Source organism: Suricata suricatta, chromosome 8, assembly GCF_006229205.1.
Source record: "Suricata suricatta isolate VVHF042 chromosome 8, meerkat_22Aug2017_6uvM2_HiC, whole genome shotgun sequence".
Taxonomy (NCBI): domain Eukaryota; kingdom Metazoa; phylum Chordata; class Mammalia; order Carnivora; family Herpestidae; genus Suricata; species Suricata suricatta.
In genome coordinates, this window is record NC_043707.1 from 42683560 (window position 1) to 42709604 (window position 26045).

Sequence of the window (26045 nt, forward strand, 5' to 3'; positions counted from 1 at the left end):
ATTGCCCAGATAGTATAATACTTTGGTGGATTGACAGGTTTTCCCCAAACCTTTACCCTATGCTCTAATCAGTCTGAGACATACCTTTGAGATGACACACTTGATGCTCTAGGGAGAAGTAGAGAACTCCCTTACGGAATGCGAGAACACATCTATAAATCTAAATGAAAACAACTGTCTATCTAAAAATGAAAACACAGCAAAAAAAAAAAAAGGGCGGGGACAGAAAAGGAGGTCAGGGGAAAGAGTTTTAATGCCAGATGTAAAATTAAATGTCTTTTTTATAGGTTAAAAGTCAATTAGGAATCTCTTTTTGTCTTAAAAGGTCTGTGATTTTGATAATTAACAGGAAAACCAATAAATAGGATTACAAGGACTGTGAAAAGCACATTCTCTGAGTATGAATCACGTATACTATGCGATGGGACACAAGTGAAGGTGCAGAAGGTGCAGCAAACGAGGGCGCAATGATTAGTTTTCTCAGGTGTAGAGTATTAACCTTCACCCAGGCAGAAATCACGTGAAGCCCGAGGCCAGCTAACTATGCTCAGAAAGGCGCTATGTATACCATTTTGTATACCTGGACCCGAAGTGGTAAATAATCTTCACAGAGATCATCCCACAGCTCCTGCAGGTCTGAAATGTCCAAGGGGTAACTCACAGGTGTCTTGTCAAAAGGTTTCAGAGACCTATTAAGGAAACCGGAACTAACGCCATCTGTCATGATATGGCCAGGCCGGGCTCCAGGTGGGCTGGATTTCACTGGAATAGGAAGCTTGCTCCCTCGGGGACTCTGGATGGGCTTATAATCAAGACCTTTAATCATGCTGAGAGCTAGCTCCAGCTTGTGGTTACACAAGTGCTGTGAAGCCTGCTCTTCTGAACAACAGTCACACTTTGCAAGTTCCTTTGGGCTTCTCTCCGTTTCCTCATCCTTTTGTTGCGGAGGAGTAACCTGGACACTTGCATCCAGAGATTCCACGGAGGATCCTGGTGTCCCTTCCTCCATGCTTTCTCCATCTGGGGGTACCTTTGTGCTTGGTAAATCCGGTGGCCCGACCTCAGACAATGCTGGTTCTTCGGTGCAAATGCTGGTGGACCACCTGGTAGAAGGGCCACACGAGATACTTCTAGCCACCTTTCGAGGCACCTTACAAATGGCTTCGTAGTCAGAATCAGCAACCCGCAAGGCTGCACAACCACGGCATCTCCTGGGGCGGTTTCCAGGACCTTCTGAAGCATGGCAGCTGTGGAGCTCCTGAATCTGATCCTCGTTTTCCACCCAACACTCAAACCCTGAATAGGCAAAGTCCTCCTGGAGGAGTGCAGAGTACCTCACATCAGGTAAGCCGGAAATGTCAACCGTCCCATTGCCTGCCTTGGCGTCCGTGCCGGAGTCATCGTTGTTCTTACGATACATGCTAGCAATGCAGAACTTGAGGCGGTCCTTCTCCAGCAGCAGCTTTTGCAAACGCTCAATGGAAAGAGCTTCGATCCGGGCAATAACGGTGTCGAATCTATAGACGCGATCAAGCATGAAAGCACACTTGCTACAAGCAAACTCGGCTTTGCCATCCCGGGAGACATCCTTGCCCAGGACATGCGAAAGCAGAACCTGGAGGTTGAGCTTAGATGCCGTGTGGAAGATCCAGCGCCGCTGGTTTCCGCACAGCTCCCGGGCACAGATCCTGCAAATCTCCTTCATCTTCCCTTCCAGCGGTAGCCAAGCTTCCCCGAGGCGGCTGCTGCTTGGTGTTCATTCACTGGCGCTCAGTTGCGCGGCGTTTCCCTTCTCCGTGGCCTCCGGCGGGCATGGCACCGTCCGGTGGCGTCCCCTTTCTGCAGGGGCGCACCGCAGCCGCCCGCGCGCGGGCTCTGGGTACCAGGGTGGGCAGCCCCGCCCCTCGGGAAGGGGGCGGGCGCAGAAACGCCTTATGGGGATGCTGAGTGACAGCAGCTCAGGCCGCGCACGCAACCTGCCATGTCTCCTCCAGCTGTGTCTCCCGCCAGCCGCCGCGTCCCCAACGTCCTCCCTTTTAGCAGGCTGGGTTAGCCGTACTCGAGCAGGCACCCGGCAGCTGACGCAAAGACCCGGAGATCGGGGATCAGATTTCAAGATGGCGCCAGCAGCTCGGCTCCCGCGGCCACCGGCGGGTTCCTCTGGGACCTGTAGTCCGGCTGGCCGCTCCCTGCCCGGCGCATGCGCGGTGGCGAGTGCGTGGCCCCTCGCCCCCAGACGGGTCGCTACTCCTCGCTGTGAAACTCGGACCTACTTTGCCGCGGGTACTCCTGGAGGGCAGGATGGGCGCTGGCCACTGCCACGCTGCTTTCGTCTGCAGAGACTGCACCCGACGAGCGCACCAGCTCCCTCACGGATCCTCCCTCCTGCCCCAGCGGGAGGATCCGAAGACCGGCGCGGGGAGGAGAAAGTTGAATCCCCTCCCCCTCTCTCCACGGGTAGCGCCACGTACTCTGATGGAGCAGCCGGGCCGCGCCACTAGGTACCGCTGCGCGCCGCCTCCCTCCCGCCTGCAGCCCCACCTCTTCTCCCCTCCCCGGGCCGGGACCCGGATTAAAAGGCCCTGCGGCTACAGCGGCGGGCGGGGACCGGGGTTGGTAAACCTGAGGTGGCAGTTAGGGCGGATTTTAGGAGGCTCAATTTAACCTCTCCCTCGACTATTGGGAGTATCTAGAAAACAGGTCACGTGTTTCTCTTCCTTGCAATATCGGGGGCGGGACGTCGGTTTAGCACTGCGGGACGATTTGCCCTTTTTTAGAAAAGAAACCGAGAAGAGGACACAAAGCAGTCATCTGAGAAAGTCCAGCCAAGGCCACGTGAATGCAGCTGGTGAACCCAGACTTTTAGGAATGGGCTTTTTCAAGAATGTAGACACCTGAGAAAAGATTACCATCACCAAATTCTCGTTCAGGTTCAGGTGGACTGCAGTCCTTATGGGGGGGCGGAGCGGGGAGGGTACACAAACTTTAGAAGGAAAGACCTAGCTTCTTTGAACGAGAGTACAGAGTATCAGGGAGTACTGATCTCTGCAGAATTAGGGCTGAGAATTCCACTGACTTCAGTTAGTAAGTACCCTGTCTTACTCAACCGTGTACCGTTGTTACCCCACCCTTGGGTACAGAACTTAGAATGCGCACTGTGGGGCAAAGCTGGAGCTCCAAGGAGGAGGTGTCACCTTGCATGTATAATAAAGAATTCCCTCGTTAGCTGTTAGCTAACTGCAGATGCCGGCCCGGAAGGAAAGCAGCCCCAGCAATCACCTGGAGTCCCCTAAGGGCAGGACAGTTCCCAGTTACAAAAATGTTAGATTTCTCTGGTTTGACTTTGTCAGAGGTTAAGGGCAGCAACAGTTTTAACTATTTCTGAACCTCGTCTCTAGGACAGAGCCCATAACTAGTAATAAGAACTCAGAATAAGCCTCCAAACTTCTTATGAAGAATTAAGTGAGATGATTTAGAAGTGTTTTAACAGTGCTTTGGTCATGAAATAATAGTTTATACTATTATCTCAATATTATAATAGGAAATATTTAGAGATAATTTAAAAACCTTATGGCGCTCTGCACACCCAATTCTGTATTGTTCTCTTATTTAATCGCTAAAACAAAATCTTACTAGCTCCATCTTGAGAGGTCAGTCCTTTGATCTGTGAGTTTGGAGGAGCTATACAACTTTTCATATGCTACTTCACCTAAAATATGCATGTTCTGGCCCAAAACCAGACTTCCAAGAAAAACTCACTACAGCTGCATTCTTGCCTGCCTCTGGGTAGACGAGCTTCAAAGTCAAAAGAAAGTAAACAACATTCTTCGGGATCTGTAGTGATCTATAGAGAGGCAAGGAGTTTCTGGACTCCCCTTAACAGCCTGCCGGCCAGGACTATACCCTATTGTACCCTGTCTTACATACAGTTCTAGAGACATGAGAGAAGGCAGACGTCCATAAAAGTACAAATTAAGACATTAACTAAGTCTTCATCTTTGATTGTCAACGCAAGCCACATTTTCCTACTAGGGGAAAATACTCATGAAACAAAGTAATTGAGGCGCCTGGGTGGCTCAGTCATCTAAGTGGCCAGGTTTGGCTCAGGTCATGATCTCATGGTACGTGAGTTCAAGCCTCACATGGGGCTCTCTGCTGTCACTGCGGAGCCTGCTTTGGATCCTCTGTCTCCCTCTCTCTTTCTCAAAATAAATAAACATTAAGAAAGAAACAAAGTAGTTAAAAAACAAAGTACTTTTCAGGAGTAAATTAAAAATACTTTGTATTATTTTCTATTCCTTAGTAAAATTTTGCATCTGACTAATAGTCTCTAAATTTTAATGACAATATAGAAGTAGCTTGGTGTAGAAACGTGAACCAGTATAAATGGAGGAAAGGCAATTTATTTGAAGAAAAGAGGTTTGCTATATGTAAGTCAAGATCAACACCTAGAGAGAGCTATATCTAGGCTTCCAACAATAGATAGGAATAAATCCACTCAACAATCAGGCAATTTGAGGATCGCACCCTATTCACTCTAGAAAAAATATTTTAAAACCATTATTTTAAAGTGAATAGCAAACTATATAATACTAGAACTGGTCCTAACCTGATCATTTGGTATTAATATAATTCCATTTCAACTAAAAGATCACGGGTGTATAGATAACAAAACTTGAATATAAAAATAAAGAAATAAAACTTAGAGGGGCGCCTAGGTGCTTGAGTCAGGCGTCTGACTTCAGCCCAGGTCATGATCTCACAGTTCATGGGTTGGAGCCCCAGTTCAGGCTCTGTGCTGACAATTCAGAGCCTGGAGCCTGCTTTGGATTCTGTGTCTCCCTTTCTGCCCCTCCCCAACTCGCTCGCTCTGGTATGCTCTCTCTCAAAAATAAAGAAACATTAAAAAAAAAACTTTTAAGAAGAAAATACTTAGAAAAATAATGTGATAATAAATTCAGCACTTCATGGTCCTTATAAATATCATCTTGGTGAAAATTTTGTATTTAGTTAACACTGGCTACCTATGAGAAAGGAAGTAAAATTGGCAGTTGAATAGCAAAATTTACTTTTTTCATATCTATCGTGTCATTTGACTTTTTAGAAATAAGTGTGTATTCATGTATAATTAAAAGTTTTTTAAATTAGAAAATATTCTAAACTAAGACTTGTGCCTATTTAACACACTAACATCAGAGTCTAAGTAGTAAAACTTGAGTCTAAAATCAGAATTTTTGTAATATATATAACTATATTATATATGTGGACAACATATAAACAAAGATTCAAAGAGGATATACAAGTTATTAAATGGTGATTATGTCTGGAGAGTGGAATTATGGATATTAATTTTCTTCTTTCTCATTTGTATTCTATAATTTTCTATATTCGGCATAAATTGCTTTTGTGATAAGACAAAAACTGTTACTAAGAAATAGGTAAGATAAGCACATTTTGATATATTTGTACCATACTAATCAGGAATTAAAAAAAACTCTGATACCCACATGAATGAATCTCAAAAGCATGCGAAGTGAAACAAGCCATATACAAGTCCGTACATTCTGGGTGATTCTATTTAGTTTAAGTCTAACAACAAGAAAAACTGAAACCATAGTGATAGAAGTGCAGAAAGTGGTTATGAGGGAAGAGACGGTGAGAACTGATTGCTGAGAGGCACAAAGGAGTTTTCTGGGGTGATGAAAAGGTTCTCTATCTTGTTTTGGGTGATGATTACATGGATGTTCTCAGAGTTCATTGAACTGAATGCTTAGAGCTATAGATTTTATGTTAGAATTTTGAATAAAAAGTAAAAAGGAGGAACTAAATATAAAATATGTATTACCTATAAACTTTTAATCTGAGATTTCCTCGGTAGGAAGTAACCTCTACTTTATTGTAAGAATGACTTTGAAAATTGGAAAGATAAAAGATAGCCTAGAAAAAAATTCTATAAAGAGCCCAACTGCAAACTCAAAACTTTAGAGTTTCTATCATATGAACTTTGAAAAATATTATTTTATATGCATATGCACATACCACACATATATGATTGAAGGAAGGTGAGGTTTAGGGCTTCTGAGGTGATTTAGAATAGGATAATTACTTACAAAACTTATCAAAGTTATGTAATAAAGGAAAATCTGAGGTTTCACATTATAAGCTGTTATGAATTAAATTATTTTTATGTATCTGCAGTTTGCCCTCACAATGCACTGACAAGTGCATTTACAGCCCTTAATATACATGTATGTCCTAGTGAAATCATTTATAGCTGCCCTTAATTTCCTAATCTATAAAGTAAACATGTTGAATTTATTTTTTTAATGTTTTTTTATTTATTTTTTATACAGAGAGAGACAGAGCATGAGAGGGGGAGGGGAGGAGAGAGAAGGAGACACAGAACCGGAAGCTAGCTGTCAGCACAGAGCCTGACGCGGGGCTTGAACCCATGAACGTGAGATCTGACCTGAGCCAAAGCTGGAGGCTTAACCGACCGCGCCACCCAGGCACCCCAACATGTTGAATTTAAACAGTAGTTTTCAACCTTTGGCTAGCATCAGAATCCCCTGGAGGGCCTGACAAAACAGATGGCTGGGACCTACCTCCTAGAGTTTCTCATTCAGTTGGCCTGGAGTAGGGCCCAAGAATTTGCATCGTAACAAATTCCAGGATCCAGCTGATGCTGCTATCTGGGAATCCCTTTGAAAACCACTGAATTTGAAAGAACTATCCCAAACTGTGCTCAAAAAAAATCTCAATTCTGGGGCGCCTGGGTGGCTCAGTCGGTTAAGTGTCCGGCTTCGGCTCAGGTCATGATCTCACAGCTTGTGGGTTCGAGCCCCACATCAGGCTCTGTGCTGACAGCTAGCTGCCTCAGATTCTGTGTCTCCTTCTCTCTCTGACCCTCCCCTGCTTGTGCTGTCTCTCTCTGTCTCTCAAAAAAATAAATAAAAAACAATAAAAAAAATCTCAATCCAAAAATCAGAAATTCTGCAGATAAATGGGAAAACCTGTCAGTGAAGAACTACTTACAAACTGTTGAATTTAGAGAACTATATTCCCATTTGAAACAAAATTCCTAAGTCGTAATATGGTAGAGATCTTCTGCACGATCTCTATTTTGATCTCTAGATTTGGGGGCCTGGGAAGCATCTCTTGAAACCACTGCCACTTTTGTAACTCCTATGTTGTAGTGCTTCTAAGACCTAATTCTGGGCTGGTAAGGAGTTTCCAAGACAATCAGAGAGGAAAAAATCCCCATGGTTGTGTTAGGTTTCATTGCTCTAATTATGGCATTGGAAATACCTGTTCTAATTACTAAAAACTATGCTCCCAAAAAAGTGATTCTGGCAGAGAAGCTAAAGCAGATGAGGAAATACAAGAATATCAAAGTAAAGCCAGTTAGGATTTATGGTAAAACAAGCATGTGCATGATTCCCCTGTGATGGTTGGAAATCTTTAAGAAGCCACAAGCAATCATGCTTTGCACTAATTAAAAACAGCATTTTGGGGGCACGTGAGTGGCTCAGTTGGTTGAGTGGCTCAAGGCATGATCTCAGGGTTCATGGGTTCGAGCCCTGTGTCAGGCTCTGTGCTGACAGCTGGGAGCCTGAAGCCTGCTTCAGATTGTGTGTCTCCCTCTCTCTGCCCCTCCCCTGCTTGTGCTTGCGTGCTCTCTCTCTAAGAATAAATAAACATTAATACTGTCATCAGCAGAATTCATCTTGAAATAGTAAACAGTCTTTCCAGTTAAGTTATTATATACCTAGAGCTGTTTAATTAAATTTTAAAGTATATATTAAATCAGTCAACTAATGAGCAAGAAGTTGTGCAAACTTAGTATGTCTTTTCTGTCTTCAGTGAGCTTTCAGTTTAGTTGAAGGGGAGAAAATGGGCATGCTAAAATTAGTACAACTGATTGGTAAATGAAATGGTACTTCAACGTGAGTGCAGAAAAGTTGAGATTGGTATGGGCTGATGTAGTCGAAGGGGACAAGAGTAGCACTTGAGTTGGGTTCTGGGTTGGGACTCCAGAAAAAGAAAAGAGTGTCATCAACAGTCTTAGAAGTGGGTCAGATACAGTGCTAGCCTGTGGGGAGATGCTGGAGACTTCAAGGGACATCTGAATGGCCTCGTTCATTCTACTTCATACAACTTCTCCTCTATAATTACTCATTTAAAGAATACGTATGAAGAGCCAACTGTAAGCCAGACACTATGCTGTGGTGCTATGGAAGTCTTGGCAATTAGAATTTTTTTAAAGGTTTATTTGAGAGAGAGGGCACAAGCAGGGGAGGGACAAAGAATCCAAAGCAGGCTCCGAGCTGACAGCAGCGAGCCTGATTTGGGGCTCAAACTCCCAAACCATGAGATCATGACCTGAACTGAAGTTGGACAGACCACCGACTGAGCCACCCAAGTTCCCCTTGGCAACTAGAATTTAATGTTTGGTAAAAAAGGCAAAACAATTTGGACTTAAAGTTATGGACCTGAGCAGAGAATGGCATGGTGAAAACTTCATTTTAGTAAGATTAGCCAAGCAACAGGATGGATTGGAATTTCAGGGAGAGATTCTTGGATGGTTACAGGATGACCTACTAAAAAGCCACTGCAGTTATTCATATGTGAGGTAATTTTAAAAGTCTGGTGTAGAAACGGAAAGGAAGGGGCACCTGAGTGGCTCAGTTGGTTAAGTCTCCAACTCTTGATTTTAGCTCAAGTCCTGGCCTCATGGTTCATGAGCTTGAGCCCCACATCAGCCTCTCCTGACAGTGAGGAGCCTGCTTGAGATTCTCGCTGCCACTCCCTATTTGTGCTCTCTCAAAATAAACTTGAAAAAAAAGAAATGGAAGAAAAGTGGTAAATGAGAATCATTTTAAAGGACTCTACAGTAGGACTTGATGATATATCCAGAGAGAATGAGGAAAAGAAAGTTGGTTAAAGACGGGAGATAAGGGTTTTTGTCTCAAAGACTGGTAGAAAACATGGTCTAAATGAATAGAAATGTGAGAGTTGAGCCCATTTACAAAAAGATAATGAAAAATTTGATTATGAACATGCTGAGTGTAGGTGACTGAGAAAACTAAGTGAAAAATAAGTGGGGCTTTTCTGCAATCAAAGCACAGGTGAGCTGGGGACATGGATTTAGGAATGAGAGGGATGGGTAACACTGTCAAGAGCTAGAGAGAGATCAGCAAGAGGGATGAGGTCAGGCACATCATCTTCTGTAACTGGGTGGACTTGTAAACATCTGAGTTGTCACCTGAACTCCTCAGAATCCTTCCCTATCAAGCTAAACGCTAAATTGGGATCCTTTTTCTGAACAGAAATGTTGCTTCACATTTTCACTACATTTTCTATTTCAGGTTCTTGAAACCTAAAACTTAAATGATGTCACGTTGACTTGGAAGCTTACCCCCTCTAATCGTCCTCCATACTGTTTCCAGAACATTCACAGTAAAGACCCATTATCTATCCATTGTCCATTACCAACAGGATGAAGTCCAAAACCCTCAGCTTGGCATTTCAACATCTCTACAGAAAGATTAGAATATACTTTTCAGCTAAGTCTCATACTCCTTCCCCAATCAGTGGTGACAGGATATAAATTGTGTTGTTGCCTGTATGCCCTGACTCCCTTTTCTAATCTGATGGTCAGGCCCTTAGGATTCAATTAACTCAGGAATTTTTGCAGAGCAAAGAGCAGAGGCTGAAGTCAAATGTATTTCCTGACTTTAATGAAATTCTAAACCAACCGAGAAGATTAAGCCAGGTTTCCCAGTGGGGAAGAGAAGAAAAAGAACTGTCTTTGAGGACAACAGAAAAGGAGGGGGTCAGATTTTGTCCAGATCAGGAGACCGGGATTGGAGAGTAATGAATCCACCTCCATTCCATATTAGTGCCCCCAGGGAAGCAGCAGGAGACGGGGAGGGGGAAGGCAATTGGTGACTTAGAGAGGCTAGACTCTAGGTCAAGGGGTTCTGGCTCCATAAACGACTAATACAACAAGCTGTTAGAGGTGGCAGAAACCTTGCTGGGACATGGGTACTTCAGTGGTGGACCAATGGGAAGAGTAATCCCTTGATGCTTTGGCACCTGATAAAACCTGGGAACCTTCACCTTAATGTAACTGACAGAGTGGAGAGGAATATGTACCAAATGGATGAAACTGAATTAGCCTGATTAGGACTGGGACTCAAGATAACATTAAATGGATTTAAAGAAAGTAAAGAAATGTGATATTTCCTGCATAACCGAGTTTGTGAGCTAAGAGTCATACCCACTTGGAACCTTCTGTAGGTGTTCACTGGAGCTCAGTCCTAGACCTTTTTACCTCATTTTTATTCTCTTTCAATATTATCTTTTCCTTTCCCATACTTATACCAGTAACTTTCCATTTATATCTTATCCCCAAATATTCCTCTGAGTTCAACTCTGAAAATAGCTAACTACATTATTTGTATCTGCAAATGATGTGTCAGGGACACCTCAAAATTACCACCATCTCCTAACCTATAATGCTCCCACTCATTCCTCCTAATTTTCTAATAGGAGTCAACAATCTATGAACTGTGGGCTGAGTTCATCCCCCACCTGTTTATTGGAACAGCCATGTTAATTCATTTATATATTGTGTATGGCTATTTTTGTGCTACAGTGGCAGAAACCTTATGACCTGCAAGGTCTAAATTATTTACTCTCTTGCCTTTTACAGAAAAAGTTTGCTAATCCCTGCTCTTTGTTTTCTTCAAAGTATTTATTATGATTTACAATTAGCTATTTGTTTGGTTACTTGGTAATTTATTTCCCTTATTAGATGCAGGCTCCTTAAGGGGAAGGGCCCTGCCTGTTTTTTTTTTTAATTTAAGCTTTTTTATTTTGATTTTTTATTTATTTTTGAGAGACAGAGACAGCTCAAGCAGGGGATGGTCAGAGAGAGAGGGAGACACAGAATCTGAAGCAGGCTCCAGGCTCTGAGCTAGCTGTCAGCACAGAGCCCGATGTGGGACTTGAACCCACAAACTGTGAGATCATGACTTGAGCCGAAGCCGGACGCTTAACCGACTGAACCACCCAGGCGCCCAAGCTTTTTTTTTAAGAGAGAAACTGAGAAAGAGAGAGCATGTGTGGGGAGGGGCATAGAGAGAGGAAAAGAGAGAATCCCAAGCAGACTCTGCACTGTCAGCGCAAAGCCTAACACAGGGCTCAAATCCATGAACCGCAAGGCCATGACCTGAGCTGAAATCGAGTTGGACACTTAACCAACTGAGCCATCCAGGCGTCCCCTCTGCCTTTCTTCTTTTAAGTATTTTAAAAATAGTTATTACTGAAATATGTTTGACGTGCAGTATTGTATTATTCCAAGTGTACATGGTGATTCAATAATTCTATACATTATTCAATGCTCACAATAATATGTATAGTCACCATCTGTCACCATCCCACATCATTACAATATTATTGACTACCTTCCCTATGCCATACTTTACATCTCTGTGGTTCACTTATTTTATACCTAGAAGTTTGTACTTCTTAATCCCCTTCACCTGTTTTGCCATCCCTTCACCTCCCTCACTTTGGCAACCACCAAATGTTTTCTGTATTTTTGAGTGTTGGTTTTTTTATTTTCTAGATTCCACATATATGTGAAATCATATGGTACTTGTCTTTCTTGGACTCATTTCCTTTTTTTTCCTAATGTTTATTTTTGAGAGAGAGCACAAGTGGAGGAAGGACAGAGAGGAGACACAATCTGAACCAGGCTCCCCAGTGCGGGGTGAATTCGTGAGCTGTGAGATCATGACCTGAGCCAAAGTTAGACACTAAACCAGCTGAGCCACCCAGGAGCCCCTGTCTGACTCATTTCATGTAGCATAAAACCCTCTAGGTTCATTCCTGTTGTTGGATGGCAAGGTTTCATTCTTTTTTATGGTTGAGTAATATTCCATTGTGTATATATGCTGCATCCTCTTTACCCAACCATCTATCAATGGACACAAATGGGTGGCTTCCATATCTGGGCTAGTGTAAATAATGCTGCAATAAATGTAGAGGTGCATTTATCTTTTTGAATTAGTGTTTTTGTTTTCTTTGGGTAAATATCCAGTAGTGGAATTACTGGGTCATATGGTAATTCTATTTATAATTTTTTGAGGACTCTGCATACTGATTTCTGTGGTGGCTGCACCAGCCCGCATTCCCAACAACAGTGCACAAGGGTTCCTTTATCTCCACATCCTCATTTGCCAACACTTGTTATTTGCTGTTTTTGATTTTAGACATTCTGACAAGTGTGATACCTCATTGTGGTTTTGATTTGCATTTCCCTAATGATTAGTGATGTTGGGCATCTTTTCCTGTGTCTGTTGGCCATCTGTCTTCTTTGGAAAAATATCTATCTTTGTCCATTTTTTAAATTGGATTATTTGTGGTTCTTTTAGTATTGAGTTGTATAAGTTCCTTATGTACTTTAGGCATCTACTCCTTATTAAATATGTTGTTTACAAACACCATAACCCATTCAGTAGGTTGATGGATTGTTTTGTTGATGACTTCCTTTGCTGTGTGAAAGCTTTTTGTTTTGGTGTTGTTCCAATAGTTTTTACTTTTGTTTTTCTTGCATGAGGAGACATATCTAGGAAAATGTTTCTAAGGCCAATGTCAAAGAAATGACTACCTATGTTTTCTTCTAGGTTTTTTTCCTTTTATGCTTTCAGGTCTCATATTTAGGTCTTTAACCTTCTTTGTGTTTATTTTTGTGTACGGCATAATAAAGTGGTCCAGTTTCATTCTTTTGTATGTAGCTGTCCAGTTTTTCCAGCGCCATTTAGTAAAAAGACTGTCTTTCCCCCACTGTATATTCTTGCCTGCTTTGTCATAAATTATTTGGACTCTCTATTCTGATCCATCAATCTAGGTGTCTATTTTTGTGCCAGTACCATACTGTTTTGGTCACTATAGCTTTGTAATATATCTTGAAATCTGGGATTGTTATCCTTCAAGCTTTTTCTTTCATTTTTTTAAAAGTTTATTTATTTATTTTGAGAGAGAAAGTGTGAGTATGAGCAGGGAAGGAGTAGAGAGGGAGAGGGAGAAAGAATCTCAAGCAGCCCAGTGCAGGGCTTGATCCCACAACCGTGAGATCATGACCTGAGCCGATATCTATGAAGAGTCAGATATTCAACCAAATGAGCCACCGAGACACCCCTGTTTATCTTTTTCAAATCTACTTTGGCTACTCAGGATCTTTTGTGATTCTATATAAATTTTAAGATTACTTGTTCTCGTTCTGTGAAAAATGTTGGTATTTTGACATAGATTGCATTAATACAATGCAGTGGGTAGGACAGCTATTTTTAACAATATTGGTTCTTCCAATCCATTAGCATGGAATATCTTTCCATTTATGTCATCTTCAATTTCCTTTATTAATGTCTTATATAGTTTTTAGAGTACAGGTCTTTCACCTCTTTGGTTACATTTATTTCTTGGTGGCGTGCCTGGGTGGCTCAGTTGGTTAAGCATCTAAATCTTGATTTTGACTCAGGTCATGAGCTCACAGTTTGTGAGATGGAGCCCCATATTGGGTGCTGCATGGAAGGCATGAAGCCTATTTGAGATTCTCTCTCTCCTTCTCTTTCCACTTCTCCCCTACCCCCGCCCTCAAAATAAAGAAATAAACATTAAAAAATTTATTTCTTGGTATTTTATTTTTGGTACAATTATAAATATGATTTCTTAATTTCTCTTTCTGCTACTTCATTATTAGTGTATAGAAATTCAACAAATTTCTGTATCTTAATTTTTTGTCCTGCAACTTTACTGAATTCATTGATCAGTTCTAGTAGTTTTTTAGCGGAATCTTTAGGGCTTTCTATATATATTATCATGTCACCTGCAAGTAGTGAAAGTTTTACTTCTTCCTTACCAGTTAGATGCCTTTTATTTCTTTTTCCTGTCTGATTGCTATATCCAGGACTTCCAATACTATATTGAATAGAAGTGGTGACAGTGGACATCCTTGTCTTATTCCTGATGTTAGAGGGAAAGCTCTCTGTTTTTCACCATTGAGTATAGTATTAGTGTGGGCTTTTCATATATGGCCTTTATTAAGTTCCCTCTAAACTTGCTTTGTTGAAAGTTTTTATCATGAGTGGATGTACTTTGACAGATGCTTTTCCTGCATCTATTAAGATGATCATATGGTTTGTAATCCTTTTTTGTGTTAATGTGACATATAACACTGATTGATTTGCAAATATTAAAACCACTCTTGCATCTTGGAATAACCCCATTTGATAGTGATGAATGATTTGTTCTAATGTTTTTTAAGGTTTATTTTTGAGAGAGAGAGACAGACAGAAAGAGAGGAAGACACAGAATCTGAAGTAGGCTCCAGGCTCTGAGCTGTCAGCACAGAGCTTGACATGGGGCCCGAATCTACGAACCATGAGATCATGACCTGAGCCGGAGTTGGACGTGCAACTGACTGAGCCACCCAGGCGCCCTACAAATGATTTTTTTTAATGTATTGTTTGATTCACTTTGCTAATATTTTCTTGAGGATTTTTGTATCCACGTTCATCAGAGATAATGGCCTATAGTCTATTTTTGTGTGTGTAGTGTCATTATTTGGTTTTGCTATGCTGGCCTCACAGGAATTAATGGAAGCATTCCTTCCCTTTCTGTATTTTGAGATAGTTTGAGAATAGGAATTAACTCTTCCTTAAACGTTTGTTAGAATTCATCTGTGACACCATCTGGTCCTGGATTTTTGTTTGTTGGGATTTTTTTTTTTTTCTGATTCAGTTTACTTGCTCGTAATTAGTCTGTTCAAATTTTCTATTTCTTACCGCTTAAGTTTTGGAAGGTTATATGTTTCTAGGAATTTATCCATTTCTTCGAGGTTGTCCAAACTGTTGACATAAATATTTCTTAATATTCAAGATAATCCTTTGTATTTCTGTGGTATCCGGGGTTATTTCCCTTCTTTATGATTTTATTTTGAGTCTTCTGTCTCTCTCCTCCTCTCCCTCCTTCCGCTACTCTTGCACACACAGGTGTGCTCTCTCGCTCTCTCTCTTTTTTTTTTTGATAAGTCGGGCTAAATGTTTATCAATTTTGTTTACGTTTTCAAAGAAGCAGCTCCTGGTTTCCTTTATCTGTTCCACTGTTTCTTTTGAAGTACTCTGATCGGTATGTTCTAGATATCAGTAAATAATCACTGAACAACTAAATGAATAAACCAATGCCTTTCCGTTTCATCTTATTAAAAACCTACTCGTTTCTTACAGATTAGAATCTTCAGTGCCTACCCCAGTCCATAATGTTCTTTTCTTTCTCTGCGGTTTTGTATTCTGTTTCCATTAGTGGCTTTCTTACCTTCCAATTAGACTATAATCTCTAGAAGGCAGAGGCTAAACCTTAGGCATCTTTGTGTTCTTTTCCCTTCATGTTATGGTACTTTGTGCACTATAAGTGCTCAACATATATTTTTGCTGAAATCCCTTATTTTTCCACCTCCTATGCTGCTCTAAAGGGTCAGGACTACGATGGCCCTAGATGACGAGGCCTGTTTCTGAGGCTTGTTACCCATGGCGGTTGTGTCTGGGAGCCAGTGAGGTTGAATGAGGATTTATAAATGAGCCTCCACCTCCAACATTCATCAGCTTAAGAAGAGGATGCAGAAAAGCTGCTTTGGAAAAGATTTCCTTACGTGAAGTTGGCTGGAGCTGCCTGAGCTACTGATCCCTGCAAGGTTTTCAGTGTCTGCCTTGAGCATTTAGAGTGTGTTCCTGCCTTAACCTCCACGTCAGATCTCTCCATGGTAACGCTGGAATGTTTGCTATTTTAAGAAATACACCTCACTGCATGCAGTGCTATTTACACTAGGTTCCAACCGAGGCATAAATGCAATGGCTTGAGTGTCTGCTGATTTGTGTGAGCGGGAAGGTCCTGATTGCTTAATGGATGCCTCACCCTAATTCTGTTGTCCTGTTTCACTTTCTAGGGCAATCACACTGAAATGACACATTAATAAATATTGTTTATATTATACTGGGGAAAAACTAGAGAATAGAAACATGAAATAAAACAAGAATTCTTCCAGGTTTTCCTTTGCAAGTACATCATTTCCCCTTGCCTTCACACCTTTCACATCCAGTTGCATTTAAAAGGTTCTTTAGGGGTGCCTGGGTGGCCCGGTCAGTAAAGTATCTACTTTGGCTCAGGTCATGATCTTGTGGTTCGTGAGTTCAAGCCCCAATCTGGAGCCTGCTTTGGATTCTGTGTCTCCCTCTCTCTCTCTGCCCCTCCCCCACTTACTCTCTGTCTCTCAAAATAAAATAAAGACCAAAAAAAATTTTTTTAACTTAAAAAAATGACGTGGACCAGTTGCATGGCGGCCACATTAAAACACGCCTGAGTACTTTGATCACAACAACGTGCTCTCCATCTGAATGGGCACGGAGGATTGGAAGCAAACACAGAGTGATATCAATCAGTGGCGTGTCAAGTTGGTGGCTTTTCTGTTCTTGTTCTATATGGAATTAATTACATGACAAGTTTATAACCATTGGGTAAGTGCAGCTAAAATGGATGCTGTACAATGTTTTGGTGTGATGGAAAAGGAAAACAGCCAAGGGATGGTAGAATCCACTAAATCAAATAATCTTTGTCAAAACTTCTGTCTTAATCGAGGGAAGGAAGGCTCTGAAGTGAAACTTCCTGTTCTCAGAGATTACACCCAGTCCAAGAAATACGGAGATCACATGAGAGCAGTACTGACCTATGAGAAAGGCGGTGAGGGGAGTGTTTCCACTTGGACAACTCAAAGCTAGACGTGTATGATGTGAGCTGTCCTTCTATAAAGCCAACCGTGATGTTCTCAGTTGTGAAGGGTGCGGGGAGGTGGGGGAAGCGAGTCCTTGGCCAGAACTCTAGGGATGACTTTGCTGGAGATGAGGGAAATCTTTGGCCTCTGCCTCACTTAGGAAGTGAACTTGGGCCTTCCATGTTGTGGGGTGTGGCTCCTGTGGTGACACGGGGCGGCAGACAAAGGGTAGAGGGTGATACAGTGGAACTAAGAGGTGGCACGCACATGAGGACGACACCTGGCAGAGGCCGAGTGTCACTCACAGCAAGAGTTGCCACACATTACTGTAGACAGAGCGGGGACAGAGTACTTTCTAACTGGTTTTATAAGGTTCTGTGCCCTTATCTAATTCAAGAATGGACTAGACGAAGCAGCTACCAGCTGTGCCCAATCGTGAGTGCCTATCTCATGACATCGATTATCTGCTCAGTGAACCTTCAGTCTAAACAGCCACCAGGATTGGCTCTCTAAAATGCAAATCGTATGCTTTTATTCCCTTTGCTTTTTTTTTTTAATTCTCCATTACCTATAACGTGAAGTCCTTAGCTTGACACTTATGGGATGTTCCAGTTTATGTATTTCATCATTCTCTAACACTTAGCATGTATTTTATTTTTAATGTTTATTTATTTTTGGAGAGAGAGAGACAGAGACAGAGTGTGAGTGGGGGAGGGTCAGAGAGAGGGAGACACAGAGTCCAAAGCAGGCTCTAGGCTCTGAGCTGTCAGCACAGAGCCCAACGCGGGGCTAGAACCCACAGAACTGTGAGATCATGACCTGAGCCTATGTCAGCCGGTTAGCCGACTGATATACCTGGGTGCTCCTAGCACTTAGCATGTATCTGATAATACCAATTCCTCCCAATTTCTTAACTACGTTCCACATTACTGTTGTGTATATACTGTTCCTACCTAAAGTGCATGTCTCCTGTTTTCTGCCTGGTATACTCAGCCTTCAGGCCCAGGTCAAGGGTAACCTCCAGGTGAGGCTTTCTTTGCCTTTCAAAGGTAGACTTAATCCTGGCCCTCGGTGGGTTCCTTCAGCACTGTGCATATATTTCTCTCTCTTCATTTGTCATCCTGTATCTTAGTTTTTTATATGCCAGTGTCTTATTGGACTATAAACCCTTTGGAAGCTAAGCCCCCCATACCAGCGGTTCTTACTGAGCAACTATACCATCTCCCAAAGTGCATTCTGCAAATTCAGAGGGGTGCTTCTTGTTTTTACTGTCATCACAACGATGACTGGGGTAAGAGGTGCTACCCAGCCTGCAGTGGGCGGGACAAAGCATTGTCCCAAATTCTATCTTATCTATCCACCCATCCACCCATCCATCTGATTCTATCCAGTTTATATGAAAGGCATAAAACAAGCAAATTCATGCAGGCAGAGAGTATAATAAAGGTTATCAGGAACTGGGGGAGGGCAGAATGAGGAATTATTATTTCATGGGTAGTTTCACTTTCACTCACTGAAAAATTCTGGAAATTTTGGTTTACTGAACTTCTGAAAGCCGGTTTTGAATTTTGTCTGTAGATCTTTTTGATCCGTGGCACACATGTGTTCATTTGGGATACAGGCTCTTCCGAGTGGTGAATACGGATATGAAGCCACAGAAATCTATGTTCAAATTCTGACCTCACCACTTACTGCCTTAAGAAGTTGGGTCAAGCCACTTAATGTAAATAGTGGTTTCCCTACTTGCCAAGGGACCCTTATCTAACTTATTTCACAGGTTGTTGTGAGAGTTGGGAAAACACGCATGTGGAGCCCTCCACACAGTGCTTGGAGCAGGAGCGGGACTCTTTCCCACTCGTCTCTTCCTCGCCGGCTCGCGGCATCACACTGCTTCACGGATAGGCACTCAGTAAAAGCTGGGTCTCTGATCATTATATGACTGGACCAGTGGCATTATATCCATGGTCTCTGATGAACATGACTAATTTTAAAGAATTGCACTTGTGGGGCATCTGAGTGGCTCAGTCAGTAGGGCATCTGACACTTGATTCCAGCCCAGGTCATAATCTCACAGTTCGTGGGTTTGAGCCCCACGTCGGGCTCTGGGCTGACGGTGCAAAGCCTGCTTAGGACACTCTTTCTCTCTGCCCCTCCCCCGCTCATGCTCTCCCTCTCAAGATAAATAAATAAACATTTTTAAAAATATTTTCGTTTGCAGTAAAGTTACATTGTTTTCCAATGCCAACTTATGATTGGAGCAGGAACAGTAGTAGCGTGATTAATAACTCTGTAGGATTAAAATCTGAAGTTTTGTTTTGTGCTTTCATTACTCAATGATCTAAATGTTCCATGGGGCACTGGTGAGGTAATACAACGTCATATAATCCCCTGAACCTAGAACTGAACTCTGATATATATATAAACACAATGTTAATACACAATGGATTTTCCACGAGTTAAATAGCTTTACGAAAATTAAGAAAGGGTTGGGTTTTGTTTTGTTTGGAAATTTACCAAGAGTTTTCCACCTTGGCATTGTCACCCTCATTACTAATAGCATCACCACCTGCCATTTTTAAATTGCCAACAAACGTGACTCTCCTAGGCTCCATTTGCGGCTGTAACATTCACAGTGATTCGCCATATAGATGCAAGCACTGATTATTTCTGTAGGTCTTCTAGTATAATTGTGTTCATGAATTTACATATTAAAATAAACATTATTTTATTAGAAATTATTCTTTTTATGTCTCATATATTAGTATACTTCACAGAATTGTTTTGAGACTTAAATTGAGTTAATAAATAAGGTAGGGCAGCACCTGGCATATAGAAAATGCTACAACATGTGAAGTTATTACTACTGAAGAGCTGTTGAATATTTATTGATAAATACTTTAAATTACACTTTGAATATGTATTTAAGAAATCCTATGAATTCATTTCTAGGTTTTATGTTATAATTACCGGAGCCACTTGAATGTGACGAATGGTCCCAAGATGTTATAGAAAGCGCTTCAATATTTCTTTTTGTCTTGGGGCAATGGGTGCCTCAGTCAGTGTAGCATCTGAGTCGTGGTTTTGGCTCAGGTCAGGATCTCAGAGTGTGTGGGTTCGAGCCCCGCACTGGGCTCTGGACTGAGAGCACAGAGACTGCCTGGGATTCTCTCTCTCCCTCTGATAAATAAATAAACTTTAAAAAATTAAGAAAAAAGATTTCTTTTCATCTAGGAGACTGAAGTGAGTATGATTCTTTTTGTGACCAGTTTGCTCTGCATCATGGACATTTGGCTGTGGTCCTCCTGGGGAGAAATAAGAGGAACTGACAGCTCTGAGTATAGTCTTTGCCTAGAAAGCAATCTTTCCAAAAAGAGACAATAAGCAGGCTCTTAAACACAGAGAACAATCTGGTGGTTGCCAGGGGGAGGCGAGGCAGGGGTGGGGGCGGGGCGCAGAAGCAGCGAAACAGGTAAAGGGGATTAAGAGCACCCTTACCTTGACAAGCACTGAGAAATGTCTAGAATTGTTGAATCATTCTATTGTACACCTGAAACTAAGATAACACTGTATGCTGATTATACTTAAATTAAAAAAGAGCCCTTTCAGAAACTTTCCATATATTTCAATACGTATCTTGTGGGAAGCCTGCAGACTTTCCCTTCCCCTCCTGTCTGCCAGGTTACATGTACACACGTCACCTCCGGGATTTGTTCACCAGAGCTTTCTAACCCAAATGGAGCCAAGAAGTTTACAAGTATGGCCAAGATGGTGATTTCTTCTGCTCTGGCGGCCTCAGCGCCAAGACTGACCTCCTCCAAGTAAGATGCTCCACCCACTTACCCGTACCTTACAAATATTACAGTTTTCTACTTGTGCTGGGATGCAGGAAAGGTTGGGAACTGCTTTAAATTATTTCTGATCACTGTTCTTTTTATCCCGACTCCAACCTCGGGTCTGTGAACCATAAATTGAACCCCCCAGTCTGCTTGATCACTGGCTAAGGACTTCTAAGAATATCTGGTCATCGCTTATGCTACTTGGGCACAGATATATTCCAGGGTTCTTTTAGGAAATAACTTTTTAGAAAATTAAAAGTTGAATGGAAGAGGGGAGCTCCCTCTGAGGTAACCTTCAAGAACAACAATATGGATGAATACAATTCTTTTTATCATAGTAAGAGTTCGTTCTTCACTATTAAAACCACACTATACCACATGCCTGGGTGGCTCAGTCGGTTAAGTGTCCAACTTCAGCTCAGGACATGACTTCGCAGTTCATGGGTTTGAGCCCCGCATTGGGCTTTGTGCTGACAGTTCAGAGCCTGCAGCCTGCTTCAGATTCTGTGTCCCTCTCTCTTTGACTCTCCCCTGCTCATGCTCTGTCTCTGTCTCTCAAGAATAAACCAACATTAAAAAAAAACCCTCATTATATAACTAATATATGTTGCATTATATGTAACTAATATAACACTGTTAACGATACTGGAATTAAAATGACCAATGAATGAAAACAAAATTAACTGAGAAAAAAACCCCACATTATATATTCTATATAGTTATAAATCACTCAGGGTGGTGGGCAAAATTCTAATGGCCCCAATGATTCCCACCCCCTGGTATCCTAAGATTGCTGTGTAATCCCTACCTCTTGAGTGCGGGTGAGATCTGCAACTTTTTTCTAAGGAATTGAACATGGCAACGATGACGGACTATCCCCACACAGTTATGCTACATTATATGGCAAAAGTGACCTGATATTGCACATAGAGTTAATTAATTAAGGTTCCTATTCAGTTATTTTTAGTTAACCAAAAGGGATGTAACTGTGGGCCTGACCTAATCAGGCGAGCCTCTCAAAAGACTGCGTAGAGGCAGGAGAAGCAACAGCCCATCTGTTTCTCTCCGCTGCTGGCTGTGAAGAAGCAAGCTGCCATGACTTGCACAGCCAACCAGTGATGAATTCTTCCAACGACCTGAGGGAACCCAGAAGCGGACCCTTCCCTCTGGATGAGAAGGCAGCCTGGCTATCACCTTGACTCCAGACTTGGGAGAGCCTGAGCAGAGAGCCCAGCCACTTCATGGCCCACAGAGAGTGTGGGACAGTGAATACATCGTGTGTTAACCCACCAGATTCGCAGGGATTTGCTCCCCAGCTGTAGATAACCTACACGGAAGCAAATCAATCCCTCAGGAGGCTCGCCCGCCCCTCACCTGCACTTCCCCGCTGCCTGGCTCGTCCAGCAGACGGAGGAGTTGCTGCTTCTCTCGTGAGAGCTGGTGGACAAGCTGCTCCTGGCCAGCCAGGCTCTGGCTCAGTTCTTCAATTCTTCTGGAGCAAAGAAAATGTAAGAACAATTATGGTCACGGAGCTATTTCTGCCTCTAGTTTTCAGCCCCCTCCAAAGACAGCATGATCCAGTCCAGTAGGTCTCTACCTTTGGGGGGTCACTGAACTCTGATTCATGTCTTCAGAAAGCCATGCATGTATTCTCTGCCCCAGACCCTTCATGCTTGCACAAATGCCTTTCCGCATGCGTGTTCACCAGGTTCATGGGCCTCCTGAAGCTGACCCGTGGACCTACAGACCATAGGTGTGGAGCTCTTGGAAGAAGGGCCCAGAAGTCGTGTTTCTCATTGTTATTGTTCCACTCAAGAAACAATTCCTGAGTCCCATTATGTAAACTCAGGACCCCCTGCTAAATACCTGGGAATATAAAGCTTAAAAGACACAACCTCTACTCTATAGAAACTTAAATTCTTTTGGGGTATGTGCATGCGTGCATGTGTGTGTGTGTGTGTGTCAGGGGCTTAGGGAGTGGGGAGACAACCACATAAACAAATAACAGTAACAAACCATAAGAAGTGCTACCCAAACAGAGGTATCTATTGTATAGTCCTCTGAGTGCGTTCATGGAGCTACAGGAAGGAAGGTAAAGTGAGTCAAGGAATGAAGGCATAAAGATACAAGATGCTTTAGTGGAAGAGTCGCTGGAACAACGGCTGGGGAGGGGGGAGGCACAGGGAAGAGGCGATGGCCAGTGAAGTCAGCAGGAACTTTAGACCAGGATTTCCGTTATCAGGCTGAGCATGCTGTGCTGAAGTATAGAAACCACAGGTTCAAATCAACCGCTCTTCCTCATCTGCCCTGTGCAAGGTGTGTCCTGCTGTTTCCGGTAACTCTGAGAGTAGAGATACTGGTCCTTGGAAACCGTGCTGGCACTAAATGAAATGTTTCCAGTTGTCATTATTATTCCTGTGTGGGTGTGTGAGACAGTGATAGCACCTTGGGAGGCAACTAGTTGGTAGAAACCTGAGGGACACCCATAAAGCTTAGTAGAGAGCTCATAGACAAACTAAATTAACATAAATTATCCATTTTAAATTAATTATAAATTATAAATTAATTAAGAATATGAGGATAGGCTAAAATTTGTGGATGAGAAAGAACTTTTTTTGAGGGGGAGGGTCAGAGGGAGAGAGAATCTTAAGCAAGTTCCACACAGAGTCCGATGCAGGGCTCAATTCCATGACCCTAGAATCATGACCTGAGTTAAAATCAAGAGTCAGATGCTCAACTGACTGAACCACCAGGAGCTTGGAGAAAGAACTTAAAAAAATTTTTAAACATCATGTAAATGCAAGCTGTAATAGTAATTATGATGATGACTGTGGATTCCGTTTCAAATTCCCCATGGCATCCGTGCTAGAACATTCCTTTTTTTCTCAAGTCTCCAACCTTACTTATCCCTTTGACCCTTCGTCTCTATAGATGATCTATTCATTCAACTTTACACAGTTGGTAAGGACATCTGATATAAACTCCCTAACTTATTGGTCACATGTGCATGTTTTCTTTTGTTTAACAGGTGTTTATTGGGATATGGACACGAGACAAGGGTCTCAGAGAATCTAGCAGGAAGATCTGAAGGCAAATATACCACCACACTGGGAACTGTACAATAAGGGTGTGTACGTAAAACAAGGCAACAATACAGAGACTTATACTGTTGGCACAAAAGCACTCACAGAAGTGACAACTGGTACCATGGAGAATTTTGAAGACTAAACAGGAATTCACCAGGAGAGAAAAAGATAGCAAGGGTTTCCCACGGAAGAAAAAGAATGAACAAAACTCTGGAGAACTGCCATTGTATTGTTTGCTTCTGGAGACAACGGGTGGATTCAGGGTTTAGAGTCGAGCAATACCTGTAGCCACGTTACCAACTCTGTAAATGCCAGGTGCCTTCATTTCTAAAGTGTAATGCCTACCTCATGGGGTTGTTGGAAGAATTAGACAGCATTACAATACTCAGCTGTGTAGTAAGAGTCCAACAAACGTCAGTCATTATTATTACCAGTCCTGCATCAGTGGAGTGCAGAGGGGTCATGGTGGGGGGTCGAGTCTGGGAGAAATCAGAGGCAGTTCACAAAAGGCTTTGATGGCCATGCTAAGAATGAATCTTATCTCCTGAAGGTGTTGGAGAGCATTTTACTGTGTTTTATTATTTTTTTAAAGTTTGTTTGCTTATTATTTAGAGAGAGCGAGAGAGCAGGAAAGTGAGAGAGACAGAGAGGAAATTATGTAACATGTTTCTTGATGAGAAGACCTGGGTCTTTCATCTCTGTAACCTTAGTGTTGAGGCCAGTGTCTGGCCCGTAGCAGGTGCTCAATAAGGGTGAAGAAGTGAATCCATGTCTCTTGTTTGCCACCATTTGACCACTGTTCCACTTCTACCTACTTGGCTTCCTGACTGCTAAGGAATGAGTTCTGTTAATGGACACCATTGGAGACTCAACCCTAAAAAGAAAACCTTTACTTGGGGGAGCAAGAGTCTTGGAAATCACGAAGGTCCACTGTAAGCCCTTAAAAGGGAACGGCGTAGCTGGTATACACTCCTGCCTTGAGATCAGGGGAAAGACAAGTGACACACAGAGCATCAAAGGCACCTACTTGTCCCGCTGGGCCAAGGCCTCAGTGTACTGGTCAGGATCACCCCGGGCCGTTGGTGCATCCTCCCTGTCCTTGGTGACCCCTTTCAGCCTCTCTGAGAGCTCCAGGTTACACTCCTTCTCAGCTTCCACCAGAGCTGCCATCCGCGCAGCTTCATGCTTTGCCAGCCTGGATTCCTGCGAAAAGCACGAAAAGGTGAGACGCTGCAAAGCGCCATCTAAGTTAGGAGCCCGGGACTGTGGACTCTTGGCGAGTGGGAGGGAGAGCAGGGAGAGAAAAGGTGAACGCCAGGAGGCAGAGCAGTCGGGCAAGCGGTGAAAGGGGCCTGCTCACCTCCTGCAGAAGCTGGATCTTGTTCTCCAGGAGCTGGTACACGTGCTCCGTCTCCTGCTGTCTCTCCTCAAACTGGCGCCGGAGCTCGGCCTCGTTGTGGCTGTTGAGATTCTCCACGTCAGCCCTACAATCGTGGAGCATTGGCCAGTCAGAGCTAGTCAGGTAATTTAGCAAATGGACCCGTTAAAGTTGTGGCAACGATTCAGAGTCACACTGAAATGAAGCACTGTTCCCTCTGCGATTTATTTGTGGAGCTGCTCTTTCCAACCTTTGCAGGTTCTCTTTCAGGAACTCTATTTTTTTTAATTATAATTTGCTTGCAAATAACAATATACTTGGCTTTCTAGAGGCTTCATTATTGCTATTGCTTCAAGAGGAGAATCTTTCATGGGGGAGGTGGGCAGTCTTCAAACGGTTCAGAATTCAACATCTGTGTTCATCTGTCCTTAGTCTCTTTTATTTAGACTGTTCTCCCAGAGTGCTTTGATAATTCGCTGCCTTTCTTCCTATTTGAATTTAAAGTGTTCCTTCCACTTAGGTCGCTGGGACAGAATATCCATTTGGACGGCCATAGAAATGCCCTCCTTTGTAGCCATTAACCCACAGGCAATCCTACATCTGGCCTACCGATCCAGAGTTCTATCCAGTTTTCCCATGGTCCCTTGCAGAGAACAGACATTTAATCTGTGGAAGCTCAGGGTTCTGGCCCAGTTTTGCTTCTCTGATGTCCTTAGAAATGAGTGTCCAGGCGCTAGCATGTAGGGGGTAAGGTATCACCAGCTTATTTATAGCTAACAGCAGCTGCCCTTGGATGTCTGAGGATTAACAATTTGGAGGCAGTATCAGGTGCCGAATGATCTTAATTCCGGTTTGGTTTTATTCCTGTTTTAAGCCATTTGTTGAGAACCACAGACCACTTTCGTGTTCTC

General features: G+C 42.7%; 1 protein-coding gene and 1 long non-coding RNA gene across 20 annotated transcripts in view; one reads left to right on the plus strand and one right to left on the minus strand.

Annotated features, from left to right (window-relative positions):
* The window catches only part of LOC115299509 (myomegalin-like), a 180838-nt gene that overhangs the window by 76395 nt on the left and 78398 nt on the right, over positions 1-26045 (minus strand). For 10 of the 19 annotated variants that reach the window (XM_029948900.1, XM_029948894.1, XM_029948888.1 and 7 more), the window contains exon 1: positions 581-2407. In XM_029948900.1, the coding sequence (XP_029804760.1) occupies positions 581-1705 (1125 nt within the window). In that variant the 5' untranslated portion in view covers positions 1706-2407. Of the gene's footprint in view, positions 1-580; positions 2408-22044; positions 22163-24783; positions 24960-25116; positions 25241-26045 lie in introns of those variants that run through there. The other 9 variants (XM_029948905.1, XM_029948904.1, XM_029948899.1 and 6 more) reach the window with 3 other exon arrangements.
* LOC115299511 lies at positions 2201-25446 on the plus strand. The gene is made up of 2 exons (XR_003912207.1): positions 2201-2501; positions 23699-25446. It is a non-coding gene; the product is annotated as an uncharacterized LOC115299511 (long non-coding RNA).